The following is a 24,092-nucleotide window of genomic DNA, read 5'->3' as shown; positions in this document are numbered from 1 at the left end:
TGCTCTCAATCCTGGACCACGTGCTTTTCCGTCTCAGCGGGCATCGTTTATCATTTTACACTGGCTGTGAGGCTACCCTCTGTGTACCTCCGGGAGGGCAGTGAGGGCCTCTGCTTTTGCCCACTGTTCTCTGCACAGAGGGCGTGAGCAGTACTCGGTAAGTGCGAGTGCAGACTCTTAACCACTGAACGCCAGGGAAGCCCCTGAACTGATGTTCTTTTAATAAAGAGTTATGCTGGGGTTTTAATAAAAAATTATACATTTTACGGAAAAAAATAAGGGCAAATATCATCTGAAACTATGTCTATGCACGTGAATAAATATTCACAAATATTCACCCTGTACTCACATCCGTCTGCTTCTCTCAGGTCTGTGTAACATGAGGAAAGAGCCAGCATTGGCAGGGCTGCAGACGATGTTAACATACCGGAATAGAGCCCTTTCCTTCGGGACCCAGGACCGCCCCACCCTGACAGTCCCTCACGGGCCACACCCGGACCCTGACCCACATGGAACCTGCAGAGATTGGCGGACACGCACACGGCTAGGTGATCACGCTGGGACCTGCCACCTACTACCATCACACCGGATCACCTTGACCTCCAGGTCACCCCAGGAAACAGCCCGTGAGAAACACACTTATTTAAACTCTCTTCCACTCATTACCCAAGAGTGGGTGTAGACAGCCAAGAGCGTGACAGACGCCCGCTTTCCCATCTTGCCTCGGCCCCATTCAAGCTCTGCAGGGGGACCCCCTTTGCTGGGGCTGCCCCCTGTTTTCTGAAAGCTGCCTAGGAGGTGGGGCCGGGCAGGGACAGAGAGGGGCTTGCACGGCCAACAGGTGAGAAAGGAGAAAAAGAGAACCCTGAGCCGCGGCCCAAAGTCTACACGGACCCTCGGAGTGTGTGAAGGGCAGTGGAGGTGGGGCACAGAGCCCAGCTCCCAGGGAAGCCCCTGCGGAAGGGTTATTAATTTTTTCTGTACACGTGATTGGGGGCAGCATGATCAACGGGATGTAATTTTACACCCTGAGAAATTCACATATAAATAAATCTGTACCACCTTTCATCAGACTGCTGTGCTAATTTTTACAAAGGACAACACATGTCTAACCTTACAGGACCCGAGCAATTCCTTCCTCAAGTTGCTATCAAAAGTCACTCATATCAGAAGGGGGAGGCTGGCCCTTCTGATGGGTTCCTAGAATTATCTGGCCGCATCTGTCATTCTAGGGGCAGGAAAAACGGTGGATTTTCAGTTAGTGGTGAAGTTGCCAAGTGTCGTCAGCCAAGTCCACCGGGCGACGGGGTCACGGTCGGCCTGCTGGAGGGGACGTGGCGTGGGCTGCTCCCACCTGGGCGGTGCAAGAGGCCCTGTCTTCACCAAGCGGCCCTAACTCTCAGCAAACTTAGGGTTCATGACTGTCGTGGTGGCGCTCTTGAAAAGGGGGTTATCCTGGTGAGAAAAGCAAGCGTGACTTGTCAGCACACAGAAGAAGGCGCTGGGCTCTGGGGACGAGCTGCGAGGGTGGGGTGAGGCAGGCTCGCACTCCCGTGGGCATGCCCTCGGCGCAGAGGGTGGGAGGTGCGCCTTGGCGGGGGCCAGGGGCCACTCACATTATTCCACTGAGACTTGAGCTTCTCCTTCTCGAAGCGCTTGTACTCCCTGAGGTCACTCACGTGGGTCAGGACCTTCCAGATGCCCAGCAGGAGGATGCCGACGAGCACGACTCCTGCCACGGTGCTCCCCACGATGGCGGCGATGTTGGGGCCCTTCACGCACTCTAAGGCAAGGAGGCACACACGTGGGGGCGTCAGGCCCGCCCCGTCCCTGCACGGTGTCGGGGTCCCGCTGCTGGCTCTCAGCGACAGGTAGTGAGCAAACCGGCCCTGGCCCCGGCCCCGGCCCCCAGCCAGGGAGGGTGCAGAGCTGGGCACAAGGCCAGGCCCTGTGGTTCCAAATGAAATTGAGAGGCCCTTTGTTCATGGAGAAGGAAAGGGGGCCGAGGTGACCAGTAAGGAACCAGGGCCAGACACTGGCCTCCCACCTGGACAGCCAATGACCCAATCACCGGAACCTAACCTAACCCACGTTGGATCAGAGTTTAGGGATGGGCACTCTCCTCGTAAAGGCACTCCCAGGGGAACCAAAGGCAGCAGCCTTGGGACTGAGGGGGGTGGGGTCCCAGTGCCCGAGGGGCTGCACCCAGCCTCCTCCTGAGCTTGGGGGAGGGGGAGGCTCTGGACTCCCCCTCAGCACGCCCGCGCGGCCCCTGACCAAGGCGCAATGTTCAGTGTGAACCCGTTTGCCTGGCTTGTGGGCACGGGGGTTTGCGGGCACTCCCCTCCATCATCCTGGCCTCTCCAGGGGGCCTCCCCGTCCTCACAGAAGTGGAACAACTTAGCCAGCGCCGCACAAAACCAGACCTGACCCCACACCTGCCTGTTAAAACGCCCGGGGAGATCTGTCTGCACCAGCAGGCTGGGCTCTGCCGCCCTGGTAACAGACAAAGGGCTTGGGCCCTACCTGCCTTCCTGGGAGTCCTGTCGTGGGGAGGGGGAGCTGGGAGCAGGTCTCAGTCCTGCAAGGACCCCGGGGTGGACTGCTGTCCCACGTCTGCTGTGGTCACCCGAGAGGCCGGCCTCGCAGCCTGTGCCCCATCCCCGCAGCCTCTCTGAGCAGTAAAGGGGCGGGGGTACCGAGAGCTGGTATGTCCACACAGCGCGGCGTGCTGCTGATGTAACCCTCAAGCCCATCCCCCCGTGGGTGTGTTACTCTAAGTCCCCGCGTCCCACACACGCTTTGTCATCGTCCACTCAACCTACCTCCTCGACACTGACCCACCCTCCGTCCCCACTTGTTGTCCTCCCTGCTGATCCCGCCCAGAGTTGCATCCAAGGGCAGGCTCTGTCCACGCCGCCCCCAGAACCCCAACCCAGCCCTGCTCAGTGCCCGGACTGGGCAGTGGCCCTTCCCAGGTCTGCGCCCGGCCTGTGAAAGCACAGCTCACTCCTCTGAAACCCGGCTGGCAGCCTCCCGGTGTGTCTGGGAAGAGACATAAGCCCAACCCCTCCCACCCCGCCCCCGCCGCCGCCCCCGGACTCACAGGGGCCCAGTAAGAGCCCAGCCCAGCACCTCTGACCCCCTCATCCCCTGGTCTCAGCTGCAAGTGTCCTCCTCAGAGAGACTTCCTGACCTCTGAGACACGCCCCGCCGGCGTCTTGGCCCCTGGGAACCGGTTCCTGTGTCCCCACCCCGTGTCCCGGGAACCTATGAAGACAGAATCATCCTCTGGGTCCCCGGCGAGCCGGGCGGCGGGCGGGCAGCGGCGCCTGGGGAAGCCGGCTCCGGCTCTGGCTCCGCGGGCCCCTGCAGGGCCAGGGCCGGATGTGGGTCCGGCGGCCCCCATGGTCCCCCCGGCCGGCTCTCGGGGCTTGCGCTCCAGGCCGCGCTCAGCGCCAGCGCTCCGGGCAGCGTCCCTGCGGGTCAGCCGGCCGCCCCGGAGCAGGGCGCACGGCGGGCAGGCTGAGCGGCGCGGGGACCCGGTCCTGAGCCCACCCGCCCGGGCTCACCGCGCGTGTCGTTCACGTGCACGTCGTATCTGTCCCGCCCCTCGCGCTGCAACAGGGTGTAGGTCATCCAGCAGCCCTCGGAGTCGCGCTCCTTGCACGTGCGGCCGGGCAGTGGCTTGGGCAGCAGCTTCGTCTCCCCGCACGCCGCGCTGCAGTTCTTGGCGAAGGGGCCCTGGTTGAACTTCAGACACTCGGCGCAGTTGCTGCGGGCGAGGCGTGGCGTGACCGCGGGCAGGAGGGGCGGGGGCGCGGGGCCCGGGCCACCCGGAGCTGCGGGGCCGTGCAGGGCAGTCGGGGGAGGGCCGTCCCCAGCGCCCCGCGCCCCGGGTCCGGCCGGACGGCGGTTCTCCCGGGCCGCGGAGGCGCGAGGCCGGCGGGGCGGCGGGACACTCACGTGTAGCGGGCGCAGGGCGCGGGGCAGCCCGGGCACTCGAGGCACAGGGGTGGCTGGTAGCCGGGGTCGCACTGGCACACGTTGCAGCGGCACCGGCCGCGGCCGCTGCACTCGACGCCATCCAGGTTGAGGCAGCCCTTCGTAGACTTGAGGCACTGGCACGCCGAGCCCTCGTGGCCGTTCTGGCACCTGCAGGTGCCGCAGAAGCAGAGCCCTCGCTCTGGAAGACAGGGGCCCCCGCAGACTCAGCCCCGCCCGAGCCCCCCCACCCCACCCCACCCCACCCCACCCCAGGGGCGGCTGAGGCTCCGCCGGTTGGTCTGTCCCCCGCGCTCACTCTCGCCCCCGCAGACTTGGCCGTCGTAGCGCTCGCAGTTGACGTTGTCACACTCGCAGAACTGGCCGTAGATCTTCTTGTTGGGCACATCGCTCGTGTGGCACACGCACTGCCCGCAGATGCAGTCCCCCAGCCCCGAGCAGATGATGGAGCTGTTGTCCTTCCGGCAGCTTCCCTCCAGCTCCTGGCTGCTCCGGCCCTGCGTCTGGCACTCGCAGTTCTTCCCCATGTAGCCGGCGTCGCACCTGCAGGGGGATGTGAGGTCAGGGCCCGCCCGCACCGGCTCCGCTGCGGGCGCCTGCGCGGGGGGCGGGGCCGCGGCCCCACCTGCAGACTCCGCACTGCACGGAGCCCCTGCCGCCGCAGAGACCGCGGTCCCGGCTCGCGTCCCGGCACCGGCACTGGCACTGGGGGCGGACCCGCACAGTCACCGTGTCCGTGAAGCCCAGCGCCCGGATGACCAATGACTGCTCCTGGATGCACTCTGTAGCTGTGACCTTCACCTGGAAGGTGATCTGTAGGGGGAAAGCAGGGCTCAGGTGAACACTGGACACCGGGCACACAACCCTGCTCCCATCTCCTCCCTGGGCAGCGTGGACAAGGGCATGGCCTAGCAGGGTGAGGGTCAGCGTGCTGGGCTCCCAAGCATGGAGGGGACCGCCCCTGCTGGGCCCCCGGGGGAGTGCATGTCGGTGGGGCGGAGGGAAGGACATGGACACTCCAGGTGGCTCCAGGACTTGGGAGGGGAGATGAGGGAAGAGAGGATGAGAGTTGGAAACTCAGAGTCAGAGATGCTGGAACATGCCCCCCACCCCTCCCCCAGCTCCCCCACCCACCATCCTCTGGTGGCCTGGACTTGGGCAGGGATGTCTTTAGAATACTTTTAATCTCACATCCCTTTAAAAGAATTTTAGAGTGACTTTGTAAATGATGTATATTTTCTCCATGTATTTTGTCCTGAAGGCTGGAGGCTAAGACGCCAAAATCGCACAGGAAGTCCTAGGTGCTGCATGTGGGGTTGTATTCTGACCCCGAATGCCCAAGGGGAACCGAGCGGGCAGGGCAAAGTCCCTGCCACTCACACAGCACTGCTCAGCCAGCACTGAGCTTCAGGGAGCACCGGCTTGTCCACGGCAAGCCTCACTGCAAATCAATGTAAGTGAATCTCCAACCCGTACGTTAAGACAGAGCAGAAACATCAGGGAAGTAATCAATCAGTCACAAGATTGAATAAATTCCTGTATGGATGACCCAGTATGAGGGGGCTACGTGTCACTAAAAAGTCACACACATTTAGTACGTCACAGAGTTGAAAGAATTCCGATGTCGTTTAGAAATAAAAGCAAGTATTTTGCTGAATATTAATTCACAGCTGGAGAAAGGAAAAGTTTAATTGTTCTGGTCACGACAAATTTAAAATATCAGGGACATAACTCAGTGCCTGTTTATAATCATTTGTGTGGCCCCTGCTTTAATGTCTTTGTCAAAAAACAAAAACACAAAAATCAAGAAAATCAAACCAAAGCAGATGCCCCGTGTAGAAGGAACGCCCTTCTTAGGCGGGTGGTGCTGTACCCAGCATCTGCCCCCAGGGGGCGCTGCCGTCCTCGCGGCGGTCGGTGTACACCAGGCCGCGAACAGTGTGTGTGGATTTTCAAGGGAAGGAACTGGACCCGCGGTGGACTGGACCCCGCCTCTTGCTGGTCCCTGTGAAGCCGTGTGCCGGGGTGCACCCTCCCTCGCTGTCCCTGGGGGAGCCCCTTCCAGAGGCCGGGAGGGAGCCTCACCGGCACGTTGATCTGGACGCCGTCGCAGTCCCCTCTGGGCTGGTCCACCTTCGATACCCCGTTACTGCAGAAGGAGTCGTAGGTGACTTTCAGGGTGTCAGGGAGGGTGTTGTGATCCAGAAAGACTCTGGAGGACAGTTTCTGTGGGCAAAGAGCATCGCCATCAGGCTCACCCCGCTGTCCCCGGCCCTTCCCGCCCCTTCCCAGCCGACGGCTGCCATGCCTCTCATCCCCCTCCCTCCACCCGTGTGTCCACTGAGAGCTCCATGGGTGCCGGGTCCTGCACCCCATGCCACGCCCCCCAAGACAGGCCAGTGGAAGACAGGTCATAGCCCTGCAAGAACGGGAGCTCGACCGTCCACCCACCAATGAAACCCCAGTGCCTGGCACAGGGTGGGAGCTGGAAAAACTGTCTAAGTGAACGAGAGAGAGCGAGACAGACCGTCAGACAAGAAGAGAGACAGAGAAACAGAGATAGAGAGACACAGAGAGGTGAATGAGCCACTCACTGAAGGTGGCATCATCGGTGCAAAGACAGAGCCCCCCATGGGCAGCATCTGGAGTTTGGGAGGGCCTGCTCGGGGTGGGGGGTGCCTAGGGCTCCAAGAGGCTACGAGCAGCAAACGGAGCTGCCTCAGTGGGGCTCTGACTCAATGCAGTGTCATCAGTGCTCACTGGGTGCTCCCAGCGAGCTGTGTGCGCGAGGCCAGCAGGCCCTTTGGCTGGAAGCGGGCCTGATGCTCGTGTCCCAGGGAAGGCATGGAGGGCCTGGGGTGGCACCTACCACACCATCAACGAGGAGGACAGCTGCCCTGGGGAAGTGCCTGAGGATGGCCCACAGAACGCAGGGGCTCTCCTCTCCAGACCATCCTCCTGTTGGCCTGCAGCAGGGCGGCGTCTTGGCTGACTACCCAGGGGGCACTTACGTTGTAGGCGTTCTTAATAAGCTGGACTACGTTGCTGGAATCGTCTGACAGCTCTCCGACTGCAGACTTGGGGATGATCTCCGTGAGCTTCTGTCAGGGAAGAAGACAGGTGGGCGTGGCCAGAACCCTGGTACCAGGACACCTCAGCATCCACCCAGTTTTGTAATAACACCCCAGAGGGTTTCCTTCCTGCTTGTGAGATGGCTCAGACAACCCTGCACCCAATTTCTTACTGTATTTAGTTAAGACAGCACGTGGTCAAGTGTTGTGCAGGCAAACGTTTAACCACTGGCTCTCAGGAAGAAAAACACCCTGAATTGCAGCGTTTGCCGATTTCCTCGGTAGAAATACTCCACCCTGGCTGATTTCCCAGCACTGAAGGCAGAGCTGGGAAGAGGTGCCTGCCATGGTTAGATGCCACCCCGGGGACTTCCCCGGTGGTCCAGTGGTTAAGAATCCGCCTTCCGATGCAGGGGACACGGGTTCACTCCCTGGTCGGGGAACTAAGATCCCACATGCCACGGGGCAACTAAGCCCGCACGCCACAACTAGAGAGCCCATGCTGCAACAAAAGATCCCACATGCCTCAAGACCTGACGCAGCCAAATAAATTAAATAAATAAGTAAGTAAGTAAGTAAGTCTTTTAAAAAAAAAAGATGCCACCCCATCACGCAGATGTGATAGGCACAAACAACCCAAGGGCACAGGTAATCATGAAATGTGGCATAAAATCAGGAAGCGATGTGTTCTGAGCGTGTGAGTTGACATAATTTAACTTTCATAATGGCTGTGTTAAACAACATTGTGACAACTGGCTCTGGCAGGCGGGGCCGGCTGGTCCAGCGGCACCTCTGGGGTGGGCAGGCCGGAGCCCGGGGTCATGCAGACAAGCCTGGGGCAGCCTCCAGGGAACATCTGTGTCCCCTGCCACCCTTAGCTTAGCCCATCTTTCACGGGAAATTGCACCATCACTTTATCTTGCAGAACCAAGGGTGGGTCACGTCCCTGCCACAAAGCCCTGCTGTGACGCCCCAGAATGGAGTCCAGTCTCCTCCACAAAGCTCACGAGGACACACAGCCTGGCCACCCCACCTCCGGCCTCTGCCCCCCTCTCCCCTCCTCCTCAGCCTCGGGACCCCGCCAGGGCTCGGAGAGCCCTCCTGGCCACCTGCTCTCCATTCAGTGCAGAAACACATACTGAGGAGGGTCCAGCGTAAGCTGCCCATACAGACTCGGGCCTCCTTGACCCCCCCTCCCTAGGAGCCCCGGGAATGGGGTCAGGAAGCTAAGGCTCAGAAAGGCCTGTGACCTGCCCAGGGCCTTGTCCTTGCTGTCGGGGAGCAGGGTCTGGGGTCCGAGTCTCCCATCTCCAGCTTCTACCCCATCAGCACACTGCCTTCTGGGACACGACTCCTGCTCCTAATAGCAAATTACTGGGACCTGCTACCTCCTGGCGACCAGGAGATGTCACGTCCCGTAACACGGTTGGGGACACGGCGGCTTGCCGGCGCATGACTTGCCACATGACTTGCCACGGCACTTGCCACATGACTTGCCGGCGCTCGGGCAGCTCATGTGGGCGGGTGCTCTCTCAGCGGCACCCGGCCACCAGCCCTGCTGTCCTTGTGGCTGGGCCAGCTCCCACTGCCAGCCCCCGGGGGTCTTCCGGACACCTGCCCCTCCTCCCTCGGCATCCCCTGCAACCTGTCCCCAGTCTGGGGTCCGGGAACGCTGATGGCAGGCGCGGCTGGCCCCACTGGCAAACGCCCCACACAGGCACAGCAGGCCACGGGCCTCAGCAGGAAGGGGACCGGGACTCAGGGAAGGAGAGGGGCCAGGAGGCACTCCCAGCCCATCGCAGCCAGAGGCCACCACGCTGAGCCCGGCAGATGAAAGCACAGCAAGCAAAACAGCCCCACGGTGACTGGGAGAAGGGAGGAGGGATGAAAAACGCTCTAAGACAGAAGAAAATTCCCCACGAGAATTCCATGCCGCAGAAAAATTTAGTAAGAACAGCAATTCAGAAAAGTCAGGACAGACCCAGGTCTCCTGAGCCGGGAAGGAAGTGCTGTCACAGCTGCTGGGGGGCCCGGGCGCCTGCTGGTTATGGGGGTGTTTTCCTCGCGACACTGAGCTGTGCTCTGGGGGTTCCAGAACCCTCCTGTGTACACCTTATACTGCGTGAACAGTGTTGACGTGCAAACGTATGTGGACACAAAACAAGGGACTTTCCCTGACGTGAAGGATGGGGTCTGCAGACCCAAAGGGTTTCGCTGAGGCAAAACCACGATTACTGAAGTGCAAGGATTTGTCAGTGTCATGTGGCCTAACGAGGCCTCAGCTCCTCAGCAGCAGCGCTCACTCCCTGAAACTCGGGCTGCCCGCGTGGCCACAGCCCACGCACCCAGCACGGAAGCAGAACTCAGGCTGTGGTCACCCTGGATTTTGTCACCATTCAGTTGCGACGCCTTGTCCTGTCAGATTGCTCAAGCCCGCTTACCTCGTACGTTTTCACCATTCTCTTGGTCACAGCAAAGATGGGCTGGATGTTGCTTTCTGCCAGTTTGTGCGCCAGCTGGCCCACCGACGGGTAGTCCTAGAGAAGGGACCCCCGGTCAGATGGCTCCCAAGGCTGGGGACAAGCCATCCAGGCTGCCTGTCCGCTCCTGTCGGCAGAAGTGACGGCCCAGGGCGCCTGCCTCGTGCTGTGATGGGGCTGCTCCCAATGATGTTCGCAAACGCGTAAGATAATGGGATTAGGAGGGAAACTGACAATATTGAAATACACTCAAGAAAATATTAAAAGCTGCGAAGTGCTTCCTGATCAATGCGCTAAAAAAGAAATCCAGTGGCAAGTAACCGCTCCCAGACACTCAAAGTGGAGAAGAGTGAACAGCATTTTGCGGTGTCCACACTGTGGGGCGCTGGGGAGGCGCCTCTGACTTCTCCTGGGGGCGGCATCCCAGACGCCGCCCCCAGCACAGTGGCACCTATTTTCACAACCGCATGACGTGTGCAATTTCAGGCAGAGGCTCACCGGAGCCTGAGATGTCACATCTGTCCTGTCCCAGTCGATGGGCCCCTGAGAGCTGCCACCGACACCCACCTCGAGTCTGCAGGCTGCAGGTGGAGGACCCCAAGGGTCACATCTCTAAAGTCCTCTGCAGTGCCTGGGGTTTACGATGCCAGGGTGCCGAGCATCATTTCACAGCAGCCCTGGACCAGAGAATTCTGACCTCTTGGTGCCATTAAAGTGCTCCCCCCAGAGCGAGGGCCACTCCCCACCCCTCTGGACCCCGGGCTGGGAGTGAGCCTACCTCCCCACTCCTCCCCCCGCCCCCCTGCAAGACACCACACTCACGAATTCGTTGCTGCTTTTGTACATGTTGTCCTCCAGGTGGCAGCGGCCGTCGTTGGGAGTCAGGATGGCGCCCAGCTTCCCGTCTCCCGCAAAGTGGAAGCCATCATCCGTGGCAAACACCAGCAGCCTGGTGACGTTGCGCCAGCCGATTTCCTCCTGACAAGGAGAGGGCAGGGTGACCTGCCTCAGCTTCCCCAGCGGGGACCCACAGACTGGAGGAGCCAAGGCAGAGCTTGCCGTGTCGACCTCAGGGCTGTGTGCCCCCCACTCCTGGGTTTTCTGGGGAGCAGGAAGACCAGAGACAGGACCCAGCACCCAGGGGAGCCCGAGAAGTGTCTGTGGGGCGACAACCTCCCAGATGCCCAGGTGAACGTGTGGGACACCGAAGGGACACGAATGCATGTTTACATTTGCATACTCGGTGGCCCAATCAGCTCAGACCTGGGAGCACCTCCTAAGGGGATACTCCCAAAGAAGAAAAAATACTTAGAAATGTTTATCTCAGGGAAAAGCACTGCAAACACAGAGGGAGGAACCCGTGGACATCGTGATGAGAGGGTGACAGAGCCAGGACACACGCGCGTCATGAACCGTGACCTCACACAGAAATGAAAATGTGTGTCTGCGATGCAGGATGGTGCACCCAGGGACCAGAGAGGCTGGGGGACTGGGGTCCGGTCTGTGAAGGTGGCAGGACTGCGCGGCTATACACAGGTCGATGTGTTGCAACCCATCACAATACAGCGGCGGGACAGGACCTCGTGGCGAGGGGTCAGCAGGGGGCAGGGGACGGCCGGCACCGACACTAAAGCCACATAACTGTTGGGGAGCCTGGCCAGGACACCCTCTGTTCCTTGAGGGGTACTGGAAGTAGGGGTGATTCTACTGCAGGAACCGCCAGGGTTAGGTGGCTCAGGGGTCTTGCTTGACAGGATCATTTCCTTGCATTTAGGCTTCAAAAGATTTGCACAGGGTCGCAAGCTAATAGTGGAATCTGTGGGTGTCGTGACGGAGGCCCCCAGGTCTGGAGGAATCAGGGCAGGCAGGGGCCTCACCGGGCACGCGGCGACCTGCATCATGGCGTCCAGCCCGCCCTCGGGGGCGTCCAGGTTTCCTGAGATCAGCTGCTTCCCAACCTCTGTCTGGAACTGGTTGGAGTTGTCGGTGAGTTTCAGCACGTGCCTAAAGGCGAACGGGGCCTGGCACTCCTTCTCCTTGTTGGGGCACGGGTTCCGCAGCTTCTCGGGGTGCGTGTTGACGAAGGGGAGCACCGTCTTGTCCACGAAGGAGCCGAAGCCTAGGGGTCAGGCGGGCCGTGAGCCCCGGCTTCCCCACCTCATGCCAGGGGCGGGGGGGAGGAAGCAAGGTAGCACTTGGGGGGTTGCACCCAGGGACACTAGGTCTGGAGCCCTGGTGCCCTGCCCTTGGGACGTGGGGGCACAGAGGTGCCCAGAGTGGGGGCCTGGGGGGCGTGCAGGCAGCAGGCTGGCCAGGGCTCAGGGGAGGAGGGAGCGGGCAGCTCACCGATGCGGCCAGACTCGGTGATCTCGTTGAGGGCCCGGAGCAGGTCGCCCCCCAGCTTCTTGACGTTGATGAGGTCGTCGAGCATGGAGTAGGAGAGGTCCATCAGGTAGTACAGGTCGATGGGGTAGCCCTTGGCCCGCTGGAAGGTCACGTTGAACGCAGCCGCCTGACCTGCGGGATTTGGGAATCGCGGGAGAGTGAAGGCACGCCACCTCATCTAGTGGGGTTCGGGGGCACTGGTGCCCCCTGCAGGTCTCAGGACCCTCATGACTTCCCCACTCTCTGAGGCCTGCGGGTAAGATGCAGGGCGCCTACTCAGATTCGAATTTCAGATAAAGAGCACATTCCCAAATAGAAGACTATTTGGGCACAGAGATACTGAAAAGCGTTCGTTGTTTATCTGCCATTGTTGAAATTCAGATCCACCTGGATCTCACTCGATCTCCCCGGCAAGGCCTTCTCTACCACCAGCCAGCAAGCAAATCCGTCCCGTCCCAGAAAGGGCTCCCTGGCCATCCGGGGGATATCCCCCTTCCTCAATCACATCCCGCTGGCTTCAGCTCTTCGTCATCTTAATCACCACCTGTACCTGTAATTACTTGTCTATCTGTCAATATGAATAGCCTGTGTCCCCAGCTCCCAGGACGGTGCCTAGCACACAGCTGGTGCTGGACAAAGATGTGAGGAATCGAGCTCCGAATTGAGTCCCCTCTGCCTGGCCCACCTTCCAGCATCAGCTCCCACGTGTGGCCGCCCCAGCCCGGCCCAGGCCCGTCCGACACATCCCCTTGCCGCTCCACCACGCCGCCTTCCTGAAGGGCGTTTCTCGGAGCGCTAACAGGGAGCTATGTCCTGAACCTGGGTCCGTGGTCAAGTCAGGTGGGCAACACTGATTTAAATGGTTACTAGGGTTCCTTGGCTGCAGGACTTGTCAGAGCCTTTACTTTGCCAAGAGTGCCTGGCCTTCTGAGAGTGGGACAAATGAGTGCTTTCCAGATGGCTTGTTCTCCCTTTTAAAAAGCACACAGAACTCAGGGCTAAAAGAGAGACTAGGCACCAGCCGCAGACGGGGTTCTTGGGGGCATCCTCCCCGGGGCAGAGAGAAGAGCTCAGACTGGTTCCCAGCAGTCCCAGGGCCTCGCCCAGCCCACCTGGCTGTCTGACCTGGACACATGGATACACGGCCATCAGGGGCTGGCTCACCCCCAGCCGAGGCCAAGCCTACCTGGTCTTAGGTAGAGCGTCACTTTCTGTGGGGACAGCTGCTTCTGGCCCCCCACCTGGTCCTCCTGGGTCGTGGCGTGGCTCCTGGGGTCCATGATGTCATCCGACGGGCAACCCTTTGACAGCAGCTGCTCCCGCGTGTCACAGCGAGTGGAGTCAGGCTCCCCTTGCCCCGTGAAGTTCTGGGGGAGTCAGGGGTCAGGGGTCAGGGGCAGAGAAAAGATGGGAGCCCACACTGTGGGTGCTGTGCGATGCTGACCCCCTCATCTGCACCGGATTCAGGTCAGGAGTCCCGGTGGGAGTGGGACGAGGCAGGGGCTGGCCGGCCTCCAGAGGGCCTCTTCACGAGGCTCCGCATCCCAGGAGAGCCCGGGAGCGGGCAGAGGCGACTCAGGAACCAACGTCTCCAGCCGCAGGTGGAGCTACGGGGACTCTCCGCGGCCCACAGAGCACCTGGCCCAGGGTGTTCAGACCCTTGGGCAGCGCCAGCAGCACCTGACGAAGGAGGGAGTGGTTCCCTCCCAAGGGGACGCGAGCGCCCCCTCTTGGCCCACGTGTTAGCCCCCAGGCACCACGCGGACCCGGAATACAGGCCAGGGCTCTGGGCCAGGCAGTTCAGAAGGAAACAGGCCGGAGGGGAGTGTGGGGGTCCTGGGTCTTCCCTCGTGACCACTGTGCCCCCACGAAAGCCCCCTGGATGTGGACACGGCAGGGAGAGAGAAGCGGCCGCATTCGGAGGGTCCCGCCCTCGGCTTCCTCCGACAAAAGGAGGCTCGGAAGAGCAACCGCCGGCAGGAGACCAGGCAGGTGCAGGGGGCGTGCCCAGTGCCGGGGCGGGGCCAGCAGAGGGGCGGTGCTTCCTGAGCTGCCTCTGAACTGTCCTCGCTTTTGGAACCCTATCAATGCTTTAAGTACTGGGGAAAGAAAATTAACAGGAATGGAGACGGAAGAGACCCCTAAAATGGAATCCACTCGGAAACAATTGAACCTGACTGCATTTCAAATGCATATGATAAACTCAGGAAAGGGAAGGGAGAAATTCAACCTGAGGAGGGACTTTTTAAGCCGGGACTATGACCGCACCCCAACAAGAGGAGACAACACAGACCACACCCGATTTCCCCCCTGCAGTGGTGTGGGTAGCAACTCTGTAACCACTTTCTGTGAATCGTAGGATTAAGAAAATGGGGAAATGTATCGCGGATGTTGGGAGCCTGGCTTCTCATGAAGGGGAACCAGGAACCCTCAGAGAAATGTCTGAGTCCCCAGCGGGGGCCAGGAAAGTGCAGACAGGCCTGGAGCGCTGCTGATCCCAGAGAGTAAGAGAGCTCAGGAAGTGATGCTGGGGCGTGCTAACAGGACACAGGGCCAGCCTGGGGGCTCCCAAAGGCCAAACGGGGAACAATTTGAGCTTCAAAATGACAAAATGAAAGTGATAGCTTATAAGCTACTGAATAAAATAAACATCTACGGGTCCACACCGATGAGAGAGACAGAGAGAGGGAGATTGGGGGACGGAAAAATTCCTCCTTACATTAGAAGCCATTAGAAGGAGTAATGAACAGGAATGTCACCATTTTGCAACCATCCCAGTGAGAACTGATTCAGGCACCCAACACCAACGGATGCTCAAGTTAGTGGGTGTAAGCCTGATGGGAAGCAGAGTATTTCCTGGCCTCGGAGTATCTCTCCACAACTTACTTACTATTGCAAAAGGGAAATAGTGACGTCATGGTGGAGAGCCTGGCAGACGCCACCTCAGCTGCGTGGTCCAGGCTGCATCCCCAGTATCAGGACGAAGTGACAACAGGAGCCCTGCATGGGGTTCCTGCCAAAACGCCCACCCTGGGCTGAATCAGAGGGCATGCCAGACAAACCCATATGAGGGGCATTCTGCAAGACTGCTGTCCTTAACTCCTCAGAAATGTCAAGGATGCGAAAGACAAAGAAAGCTGATGAATGTTCCAGATTGCAGGAGATAAAGAGACATTTGAATGCAATGTGTGGTCCTGGATTATAATATTGACCAGTGGGGTAGGTGCGGAGTGGGGGGGAGGGGGGATGATATCAAAGACATTATTGGAACAATTGGCAAAATTTGCACAAGATGTGTAAACTTGATCAGCGTAAAGTACCGTGTTAAGTTTCCAATCTTTGATAAATGCACTGTGGTTTTGTGAGTGCCTTGTTCTCGGGAAAGTCCCTGGAAATATTAAGGGACAAAGGGGTTTGTGTCTGCAACCTACCCTCAAACAACTGAGAAAAAAAAAAATATGTGTGCATGTGTGTGTTTCCAAACAGACCTGTGGTGTCAGAACCTCAGGGACCCCCGTGAGGAGGGCGTGGTCAGGATCTGGGGGTCCCTAGGGAAGGGGTCCTCCCCAGGAGGAGGTGGAGCTACCCCAAGTCCTGGCCGTCTTGGGCCTTTGCCTTTCTTCCCAGAGGGTCTCACAAGTAAAACATGAAGTCACTAAGGACAGCAGAGAGTTAGGTTTCCAGCAGGGAACTTCCCCAGTCCTCCGTGTTCTGGGAGCGGACAGCGGGGCACACGGGCGGGTGGCAGCAGCTGCCTTCCTGCTGCGAGCATCTCTGCCTTGTCTCTGGCCAGGGCTCCTGCCTCGGGGGCTCGGGCTGCACCTGTCCAGACCCAGCGGTTTCACCCTCAGATCTGCTTCTGCCAGGCTGCCTGGGGACATGCTGTGTCTGCCTGTCTGTCTCTCTGACAGCACTGTGTCCCTGGGCTGCTCCTGCCCCACTAGAAAGCAGAGCGGTGAAGCTTCTGGAGGCCAGCAGTTTCAGAGGCAGAGAAGGGGGTCCAGCCCGGGAGGAGGGAAGCGGGGAAGGGCAGGCCAGGCGTGAGGACCCTCAGGGTGGCTGACAGCATTCAATGAGGCTCTTACCAGCTTCTGGCACCAGGCGCAGCCAGGCCCTGACTCGATGCAGTCCCGGCAGGTGCTGACCTTGTACTTGGTGCACTCCTGCGAGAGGACTGGGGGAGAGGAGACAGGCTGGTGGGCGTAGACCCCCACAGAGACAGCAGGCCCTCCAGGGACCGGGGGTGTGAATGGGGGTGGTGGAGAAGAAGGGGCAGCGGGAGGGAGGGAGGAAACTAGGGCCCTAGGGGAAGCGGCCTCCAGGAGGGTGGGCCCCACGGTGGGCAGGGGAATGGAGGAGGGCGGCAGGGCAGGGCCCTTCCTAAGCCTCCACCAGGGGACTTCGGGGCAGGAGGGTGCCAGGGCGGGTCCCATTCCTCCCATGAGGAGCTCCCCCCGCGGGACTCACCGGACCGGAGGGCAAGCAGGCCCACCAGGGGCAGCAGCAGGGGGCGCTGGCGCAGCATGTCCTGTGGAGGAACGGGGGCGGTGACAGGGACGGGGGCCCCAGACTCCGGGCCTAGAGACACGGAGCTGGGCGGGCCGTCCCTGCTGCCGAGGGGTGCTCAGCGCTGGGGCGCAGCCAGCACGGGGCAGTCTCCCCGACCCCCCTCAGCGGGGCTGTGCGGGCCAGCGGGAGAGGAGGCCTGAGTGGGGCTGCGTGCGCTCCACACCGCTGAGCCCCCAGCCTCCGAGGACCAGCAGGGAGTGGGCCTCCTGGCAGTGACACACGCACACGTGCTCACACGCACACGTACACACTCACCACGCGTGTGCGCACACACGGGCGCCCAAGGTGCCGCGCGCTCCGGGTCAGGGCCCCGCGTGGCCTTCGTGGCCCCGAGTCCTCAGTGAATTGAGCTGAGCTTGGAGCAGAGACTCGGCCGGCCCAGGCCTCCTGGGAGGAGGCTGAACCAGGACTTGGAAGAGAAGCCAACTCTGGGCACCTACCGGCGCCAGGACCGTGCCAGCTGCCCGCTGGGCGAGGAAGTGTAATCGGGCAGGACATCTGGGGCCTACCTGGGACAGACCCCTCCCCCCATATCCTCTTCCTGCCTCTTGTCTGTAGAAAAGCTTAGTCTCCCAGGCCTCCCCTGAGTCACAAAAGCCTGGCTGGAGAATTAACGATTGAAAGGATGTGAACATGTTGTGACAAAAGTAGCAGTTGGGCCAGGAGAACTGGTAAGAATTTAAACAGTAAATCAGCCATACGGCAGTCACAGAATCTTTAGTTCCTCCTTGAAGTACCTAGATAACGGTATCTGATGCACATATCCTAAGCTGTTTTACAGATGCTAAAACCCCTACCAAATGGAAGAAGTTAATTGCACAATGACCATGAACATGTAGCCCCCAGACCTACTGGAGCCTAAGGATTGATAATGTGAACCTCTGTGACCCCGCCTTGTTACCTCACCATCAGCCAATCAAAGAACCGTGCACAAGCTGATCGCATACCCTGCGACCCCCCTCCCTCACCTGGCCTTTAAAAACGCTTTGCCGAAACCCTTTGGGGAGCTCAGGGTTTTTAGGGCCTGAGCCACCCGTCTCCTTGCTCGGCCCTGCAATAAACCTTTCTCTGCTCCAAACTCCGATGTTTCGGTTTGTTTGGCCTCACTGTGCATCAGGCGCACGAACTTGGGCTGTTTGACCACAGAAGGGCCCGCAGAGCCGTCACCTGCTGCCCGAGGTCACGAGCTCTAGGCGACCATTATTTTGCTCTTCTTAGTCCACACCTGCTGGGCCTGGGGTGAGGCGTGGACAGGGCGTCGGGCCATCACCGGCTGGTCCTGATGCTCCCAGAGGCAAGAGCATGGGGCGGGGCTGGAGGCCTGGCGCTGGGGCTCCGGGTCTTGGAGGTGGAAGCAGCACCTTCAAACCCGCTGCGCAGGGGCCGGCAGGGCAGCTCCACCCTCCCCCCGAAGTGCCCCGAGGGACCCATGCTGGGCCCAACCCTCCTCCAGGCCAGCTCCCGGGAGGCGTGGCAGAGCTTCGTGGGCCCGCGAGGCCCCACGTCTGAGAACCCGTAGGGCTGCTGCCTTTTAATCTGACGCCAAGAGAGCGGAGAGGGTGCTGAGGAGCCAACAAACCAGAGGCAGCAGGCAGGAAGGGGGGTGTTTTATCAGAAACCAAGATCAAGGCTCACCCTGAATGCCTTCAGAGCCAGCCCCTCTCCCCAGCACACTGCTTGACAGTGCTGGGCCAGCACGGTGCACTCAGGGTCCCAAAGCCGGGCCGGCACATGCTCCAACCCAAGGTCCACTTGTGTGGAAGACCATGTGGCCCCTGCCGTGGCGGCCTCTGCCGTGGCCTGTGGGCTCTGGGTGCACCTGGAGGTGGGTCCTGCCCTCGCCTCTGCTCTCCCGTAACCCCTGCCCGTGTACCAGGGGCTCTGGGGTGGAGGAGGATCCCAGGGGGTCCCATGGGGGGACCCAGTGCTTAGAGGCCCCGCCCAGCCCCACTCCCCGGTCTTTTTGGGGCTGACCCCGCACCCCGGTCCCCACCAAGATTATAATCAGGAGCTAGAAGTGTCAAAACAGAACAGACCCCTTCCCTTTTCTTTCCTGTTCGGGTCAAAAGCAGAACTTACGCCCCGCTCTGGCTTCCGGGGTCACAGAGCGGGAGCTGGGAAGGTGCTTTCGGTTTACTCCACGCCCACCCGCTTGTGAAAGCCCCGTGTTGCCCCGGAGCCCTCTGGGTCCCCCACCGTTCCGCAGCCGGACGCCCCGAGAGGCCCGCGCGTGCTCACTGACCCCCCCGGCTGACCTGGGCGCCGCCGGGCCCAGTCGGCCTCAGGACAGCACCCCGCTTCGGAGGCAGAGGCTGCTCCCAGTAGAGGTCGGGGAGCCCCCGCCCCAGGCGCCCCAGCTGTGCACGTAGCCGGCGGGGGGGCCAGTCCTGCCAGGGGTGGGGAAGGCCCTCCAAAAGCAGCTCGACGCCCTTTCCTGTGGCCACGGACCCCAAACAGTCACAGCAACCAGCAGGCAAACCGCGGTCCTCGCCTGCGGAAACCGAGGCCGCGGCGGCAGCAGGATGCGGACCCGGTGCCGCTCACAGCTGGCGCACCCTCCCACGCGGTGGGGAGAGCACCTTGGTTATGGCAAGAAGACCCACAGGCCACAGGTCCCGTCCACAGGAGGGGCGTCGCCGGTCTCTCTCGCCCCTTAAGCACTGGACTCCCGCCGCGACCGGCTCCGCCCCAGCCCCAGTGCCCACGGCCCCTCGGGGGCAGGACGCCCACACACGCGGTGGCCCTGGGAGCTCGGAGCGCGGAGCCTGCAGCCAGCCCTCCTCTCGGCCCCGGCAGGGGTCCCAGTGGACGTGCCCGGCAGCCAGGACTGGCCATCAGAGGCCCCGATGCCGCAACCAGCGTGGCGGGGCCTCACAGACCAAGGCCTCCTCTGGGTGTCGTCCTGGGGCCCGGCCCCCTGGACGGCGCAGGGCAGTGCCCGTGCCCGGGTCCCCGGCTGCCCCAGCGGCATACTCTGCCTCGGCGTCCTCTGCGTGCCTGGAAGGGCTTGCGGGCCTGGTCCCGCTCTCGGGGAGGGCAGGCTCGGACCGCCCTCGTGAATGTGAGGCCCCGACTCGGCTGGGACAGCTGGTCCGAGAGCAGGGAGGAAGGCGCGGGCTCCAGCTGGGCCACCCGAACCCAGACCTGCGGCACCCTCCCTGCCACTCCGACGGCCCCCAGGCTGCACTCTCCCCAGATCTAAGGGCGGCCCCGCCCCAGGACTCAAGGTGCAAAACCCCAAGTCGAGGTGGCTTGAGAAACCCAAGGCCCCACGGGCCTGTGAGGACTTTGCGTCAGAGCTACCCTTGAGCTTGACCCTGCCCGACAGGGGGTTGCTGGCGCGACCGAGTGCAACGGCAGGAAGTGGCGCATCCCCGCGGACCCCGGGCACCCTGAGGATCACCCTTCATGATGAATAAAGCTCTGAGCGTCCGGGTCCGTCAGGGAACATCAGAAGAAAAATAGGATATAATCCTTCCAAATCCCACGCACTCCACAAAAGCCCATAGCCCTTATTTGGTAAAAGAAGAGAAAGAGGAAACATCAAAAAAGAAAGAAAAGTTTAAGAGGCAGAGGGAGGCCCCACTTCGGAGGCAGGGTAAGCTGCTGTCGGATCAGGCTTGCTGTCAAAGACGAAAGCTTTGCCAAAGTGCAGACCCTTAGACAAGGCCCTGTGGGGCCCCAGGACTCATCCGACCGTCAGGACTTGGCGTCAGAGCCTGCCCTTGACCGTTCAAGGTCAGACCATAAACCACCTGGTGCTGGTTTCCAAGAGGCATGGCCAGCAAGTGGCAAGGAACAGAGATGCTGTCAGGAAAAGGTTAAAAGAGGGGAAGGCAGGGGTGCGGTATTCATGCCAGGAGCTGAGGATTCAAGGCTGTTTCATGTAGAAAAAGGCCAGTGTTGACAATGGATCTAAAATAGGCATCAACCTTTTTAAACCAAAAGGCAAAGTTAGGGTGTGGTCGTTTCTGCTTTATGTAAAGACAAAAAAGAATTGGACAGAAGCGGATTCCAGTGGGGGCTGGAACCCCTCCCCCCTGCCCCAGGTCACGGAGTTTCCAGACAGATCAGAAGACAAGGGCAGAGGGGATTGAGGAGGGGGCCACCCACGTATTCTCTGAACCCACACATTCTCGGCCCCAGGAGAATCCACTGCACATGTTCATCACTGCTCCGTTCACCACCCGTGAAGGCTGATGGCAGAAATTTTAAGGGCCACAGTTTCTGACCAAATGGAATAAAATGAGATGCCCCCCCAACACACACATATTAATTAGAACCTTTAAAACATTCTGCCCAATATCCCTTAAGTCCAAGAGGAAATCAAATTTATATGTACAGACACTTCAGAAAAGAGACAGCACAACTTTCTCTGTTCAACGGGTCCCCGATGGAGAGAGAAGCCCGAGGCCCTAAATGCTTTTCTGCCTGATGGAAGGGAATGATGATAAACGTGCAGGGCGGAAAGTTCAGACGTGAGAGAAAGAGCCACAAAGCTCAGGAAATAAGGGAAGGGAGGTGAGAAATACACAGACAACAGAAAAAGTCGATGAATCCGAAAACAAACAGAAAAGCTAAAATTGATAAAGACATCAAAAATCATTTCTTTGGAAAAAGCAATAAAATGGGTCATCTGGAAGAGAGCATGTATGGCAGTCGCCAGGGAGCTTAGGAAAGGAAGAGGCAAGGCAGCAGTGAGCTATGCACTGGCCTGTAAAACGCATCCAGAAGCTTCGGGGACAGAGTCGGTGTGACCCTGGCCCTCGGGCCGGTGGCCGGGGGAAGGGAAGCGAGCAGCGTCACTCCGGCCTCAAAGGCACCAGGCAGAGTACGTGCCCGGGAGGCCACGTGCCGTGGCAGTGCCCCCTTCACACCATGGGACCCGTAAACCCAGGTCTAGGAAATAAAATGATAAAAGGAATAGAAGAATGTGTATCTCAGAGTAAGGACACTGAGCGTAAAAACTAAGGGAGAAAATACCAAGAAGATAGACTCAGACTTCCCTGGTGGTCCAGTGGTTAAGACCCTGCGCTCCCAATAGAGGGGGCCTGGGTTCGATCCCTGGTCAGGGAACTAGATCTTGCACGCATGCCGCAACTAAGACCCAGTGCAGCCAAATAAATAAATAAATAAATATCAAAAAAAAAGAAGAAGATAGACTCTAAGATGAAAACTCTAATTCGAAAAGATACATGCACCCCAGTGTTCATAGCAGCACTATTCACAATAGCCAAGACGTGGAAGCAACCTAAGTGTCCATCAACAGAGGAATGGATAAAGAAGATGTGGTACATATATACAGTGGAACACTACTCAGCCATAAAAAAGAATGAAATAATGCCATTTGCAGCAACATGGAAGGACCTACAAAATTACTATACGAAGTGAAGTAAGTCAAAGAAAGACAAATAGCATATGATATCACTTATATTTGGAATCTAAAAATTGATACAAATGAACTAATTTACAAAACAGAAACAGACTCACAGATATAGAAAACAAATTGATGGTTTAAAAGGGGAAAGGGGGAAGGGATAAATTAGGAGTTTGGGATTAACATATACACACTATTCTGTATAAAATAGATGAACAACAAGGACCTACTGTATAGCACAGGGAACTATATTCGATAGCTGTAATAACCTATAATGCAAAAGAAACTGAAAAAGAATATATATATATGAAACTGAATCACTTTGCTGTACACCTGAAACATGGTAAATCAACTACACTTGAATAAATTAAATAAATAAAAAGAAGACAGGCTCTAAAAACAAATTTTGTACATAAAAAATTGAATAGATGAAAATATTTAGTATCTGTCTCATGCAGAAGGTGAATGGTAATCTTTGTGTCCAAGGAGATTTTAGAAATAATAACAAAAAGGCAAATACCCCATAGAAAAGGATCTTGTGAACAGGTAATTCACAAAAGAAGAAATGCAGCTTGTGGCCAAACATTTGAAAAGGTTGCTCTGGCTGATAATTGGGTATTGTAATCAAAATGTCTAGATTCCTGGTCTAGCTGTCAAACTGGACACTGTTTTTAACATCCCTGAGGCCCACCCAGCGGAACCTACATGGCATGAAAATGTGTGAACGGCTGCTCGCAGCTCAATTTTTACAATCAAAAGTCGCTGTGTGGGAAAACAATAAATGTAAATAACCAAAATAGGCCATGTTTCTTCTGTGTGGTGGCATTATAAGTATTTTCAATTTTCTTCATTATTCTGGTTTGTATTTTCCAAACCTTCTACAATAAATATATATAATGATTTTTTTTAAAATTCATACATTTAAGAAAATCTGAATATCGTGGTGGTTGAGGAATTGCTTGGAAATGTCTCTAGATTCCTAAAGTGGTCAGTTTCTCTGTTCCCACTGCTGACACTTCTGAGGACAGTGACCCCCTGCTGGGACATCTGCTCATAGCTCGTTTGCTCACTCATTCATTCACTGAACAAGTGCTGCCTGTCTGGCCCTGGGCACTGCTCTCCGGGATTCTAGGATTCTGACCTCTGCCAAGACCTTAGGGCACCTCCACACCCCACACCTCTCCCAGATTCCCATCACACCCGAAAGCCCCACTGCTGCAGACACCAACGCATGGCCACACCCACACTATTTAAAAATGAACTGGTGGGTTTTCATCACTAGGTGTTCAGCAAGGGCCTCCAGACCACTGTCGGATGCTTCCAACTTGCAACAAATTATAAAGCATTTGTTTTGTCTTTTGTAACCATATACAAATGAAATACGTTTACAAAAAAAAATAAATTGGTGGAAGCACGGCTCCCGAGGGGCTGCCTTTCTGTGTGCCCCCAGCCCCTGGAGCACTGTGAGAGAAGGCCTGCCCCGTGCCCACGGAGGCCCGTCAGGCAGGAGCCCTGGCTCGGTGAGGTCTCGTCCGTCAAGGAGGCTGACCTCAATCCCTGACCTTAGCTCCTCAGCCAGCAGGGAACCCTTCCAACTACTTCTGGCTGCAGCCCAGGGTGCGACACACCCAGACGACCTTCCCTCCGGAAGCTTCCCGGAGCAGCGGAATCAGGCCACATGGGTGCGGAGGCCTCTGCATCTCAGACTGGCCAGATCTGAGCATCCGAGGGGCCTGACCCCACATCTGCCAATGGGAAAGGGGCCGCGACTTGCTCTGTGACGACTCCTGGGAAGAGGGCAGTGGCTGTGCAAGGTTGGGCCACAGCGCTGGGGACCACGGCAGACATGGTCAGTCCTCAAGGGAGCCTCAGCTAGTGGGTGGCGGTCCCTGCCTGGACAGCCACTCAGGACCCCCAATCCCAGAGGACCAGGGCAGGGCACTGCCTACGGCAGCCACCCTGCTGGCCTGGCTACACTCTGCACTCACAGCCTCAATTCGCCCGCAGCTGCCTTGGGGGTGGACCAAACCTGCTCCCTGTTCCTAGGGAGGGCTCTGAGAGGGTCAGGCCCTCAGCCACACAGCCAGGACAGACGCCAGGACCGGGGCCCACGTCAGCCTGACCCTAGGGCTGACACGCTCAAGTCTACGCCCAGCTGCCGAGTGAGTGTGGACGGGTGACTTCCCCTTCTGGACCTCAGTTTCC

At 58.7% G+C, this 24,092-nt stretch overlaps 1 protein-coding gene across 4 annotated transcripts in view; it reads right to left on the bottom strand.

Moving 5' to 3' along the window:
- Nucleotides 1–227: 227 nt before the first annotated feature.
- ITGB2 (integrin subunit beta 2) overlaps nucleotides 228–24,092 on the bottom strand; it is a 35,823-nt gene continuing 11,958 nt past the window's right edge. For all 4 annotated transcript variants that reach the window (XM_061193828.1, XM_061193830.1, XM_061193832.1 and 1 more), the window contains 15 exons: nucleotides 16,409–16,469; nucleotides 16,027–16,115; nucleotides 13,128–13,308; nucleotides 11,903–12,073; nucleotides 11,434–11,675; nucleotides 10,379–10,534; nucleotides 9,518–9,613; nucleotides 7,017–7,106; nucleotides 6,091–6,231; nucleotides 4,631–4,818; nucleotides 4,304–4,548; nucleotides 3,967–4,186; nucleotides 3,573–3,775; nucleotides 1,617–1,783; nucleotides 228–1,455 (listed from right to left, as the gene is read on the bottom strand). In XM_061193828.1, the coding sequence (XP_061049811.1) occupies nucleotides 1,393–1,455; nucleotides 1,617–1,783; nucleotides 3,573–3,775; nucleotides 3,967–4,186; nucleotides 4,304–4,548; nucleotides 4,631–4,818; nucleotides 6,091–6,231; nucleotides 7,017–7,106; nucleotides 9,518–9,613; nucleotides 10,379–10,534; nucleotides 11,434–11,675; nucleotides 11,903–12,073; nucleotides 13,128–13,308; nucleotides 16,027–16,115; nucleotides 16,409–16,466 (2,310 nt within the window). In that variant the 5' untranslated portion in view covers nucleotides 16,467–16,469 and the 3' untranslated portion in view covers nucleotides 228–1,392. The remainder of the gene's footprint in view (nucleotides 1,456–1,616; nucleotides 1,784–3,572; nucleotides 3,776–3,966; nucleotides 4,187–4,303; nucleotides 4,549–4,630; nucleotides 4,819–6,090; nucleotides 6,232–7,016; nucleotides 7,107–9,517; nucleotides 9,614–10,378; nucleotides 10,535–11,433; nucleotides 11,676–11,902; nucleotides 12,074–13,127; nucleotides 13,309–16,026; nucleotides 16,116–16,408; nucleotides 16,470–24,092) is intronic.

The sequence above is a fragment of the Eubalaena glacialis genome, chromosome 6, assembly GCF_028564815.1.
Source record: "Eubalaena glacialis isolate mEubGla1 chromosome 6, mEubGla1.1.hap2.+ XY, whole genome shotgun sequence".
In the NCBI taxonomy this organism is placed as follows: Eukaryota; Metazoa; Chordata; class Mammalia; order Artiodactyla; family Balaenidae; genus Eubalaena; species Eubalaena glacialis.
Note: the sequence above shows the minus strand (reverse complement) of the source record. Positions and strands in the feature narration are given on the sequence as shown.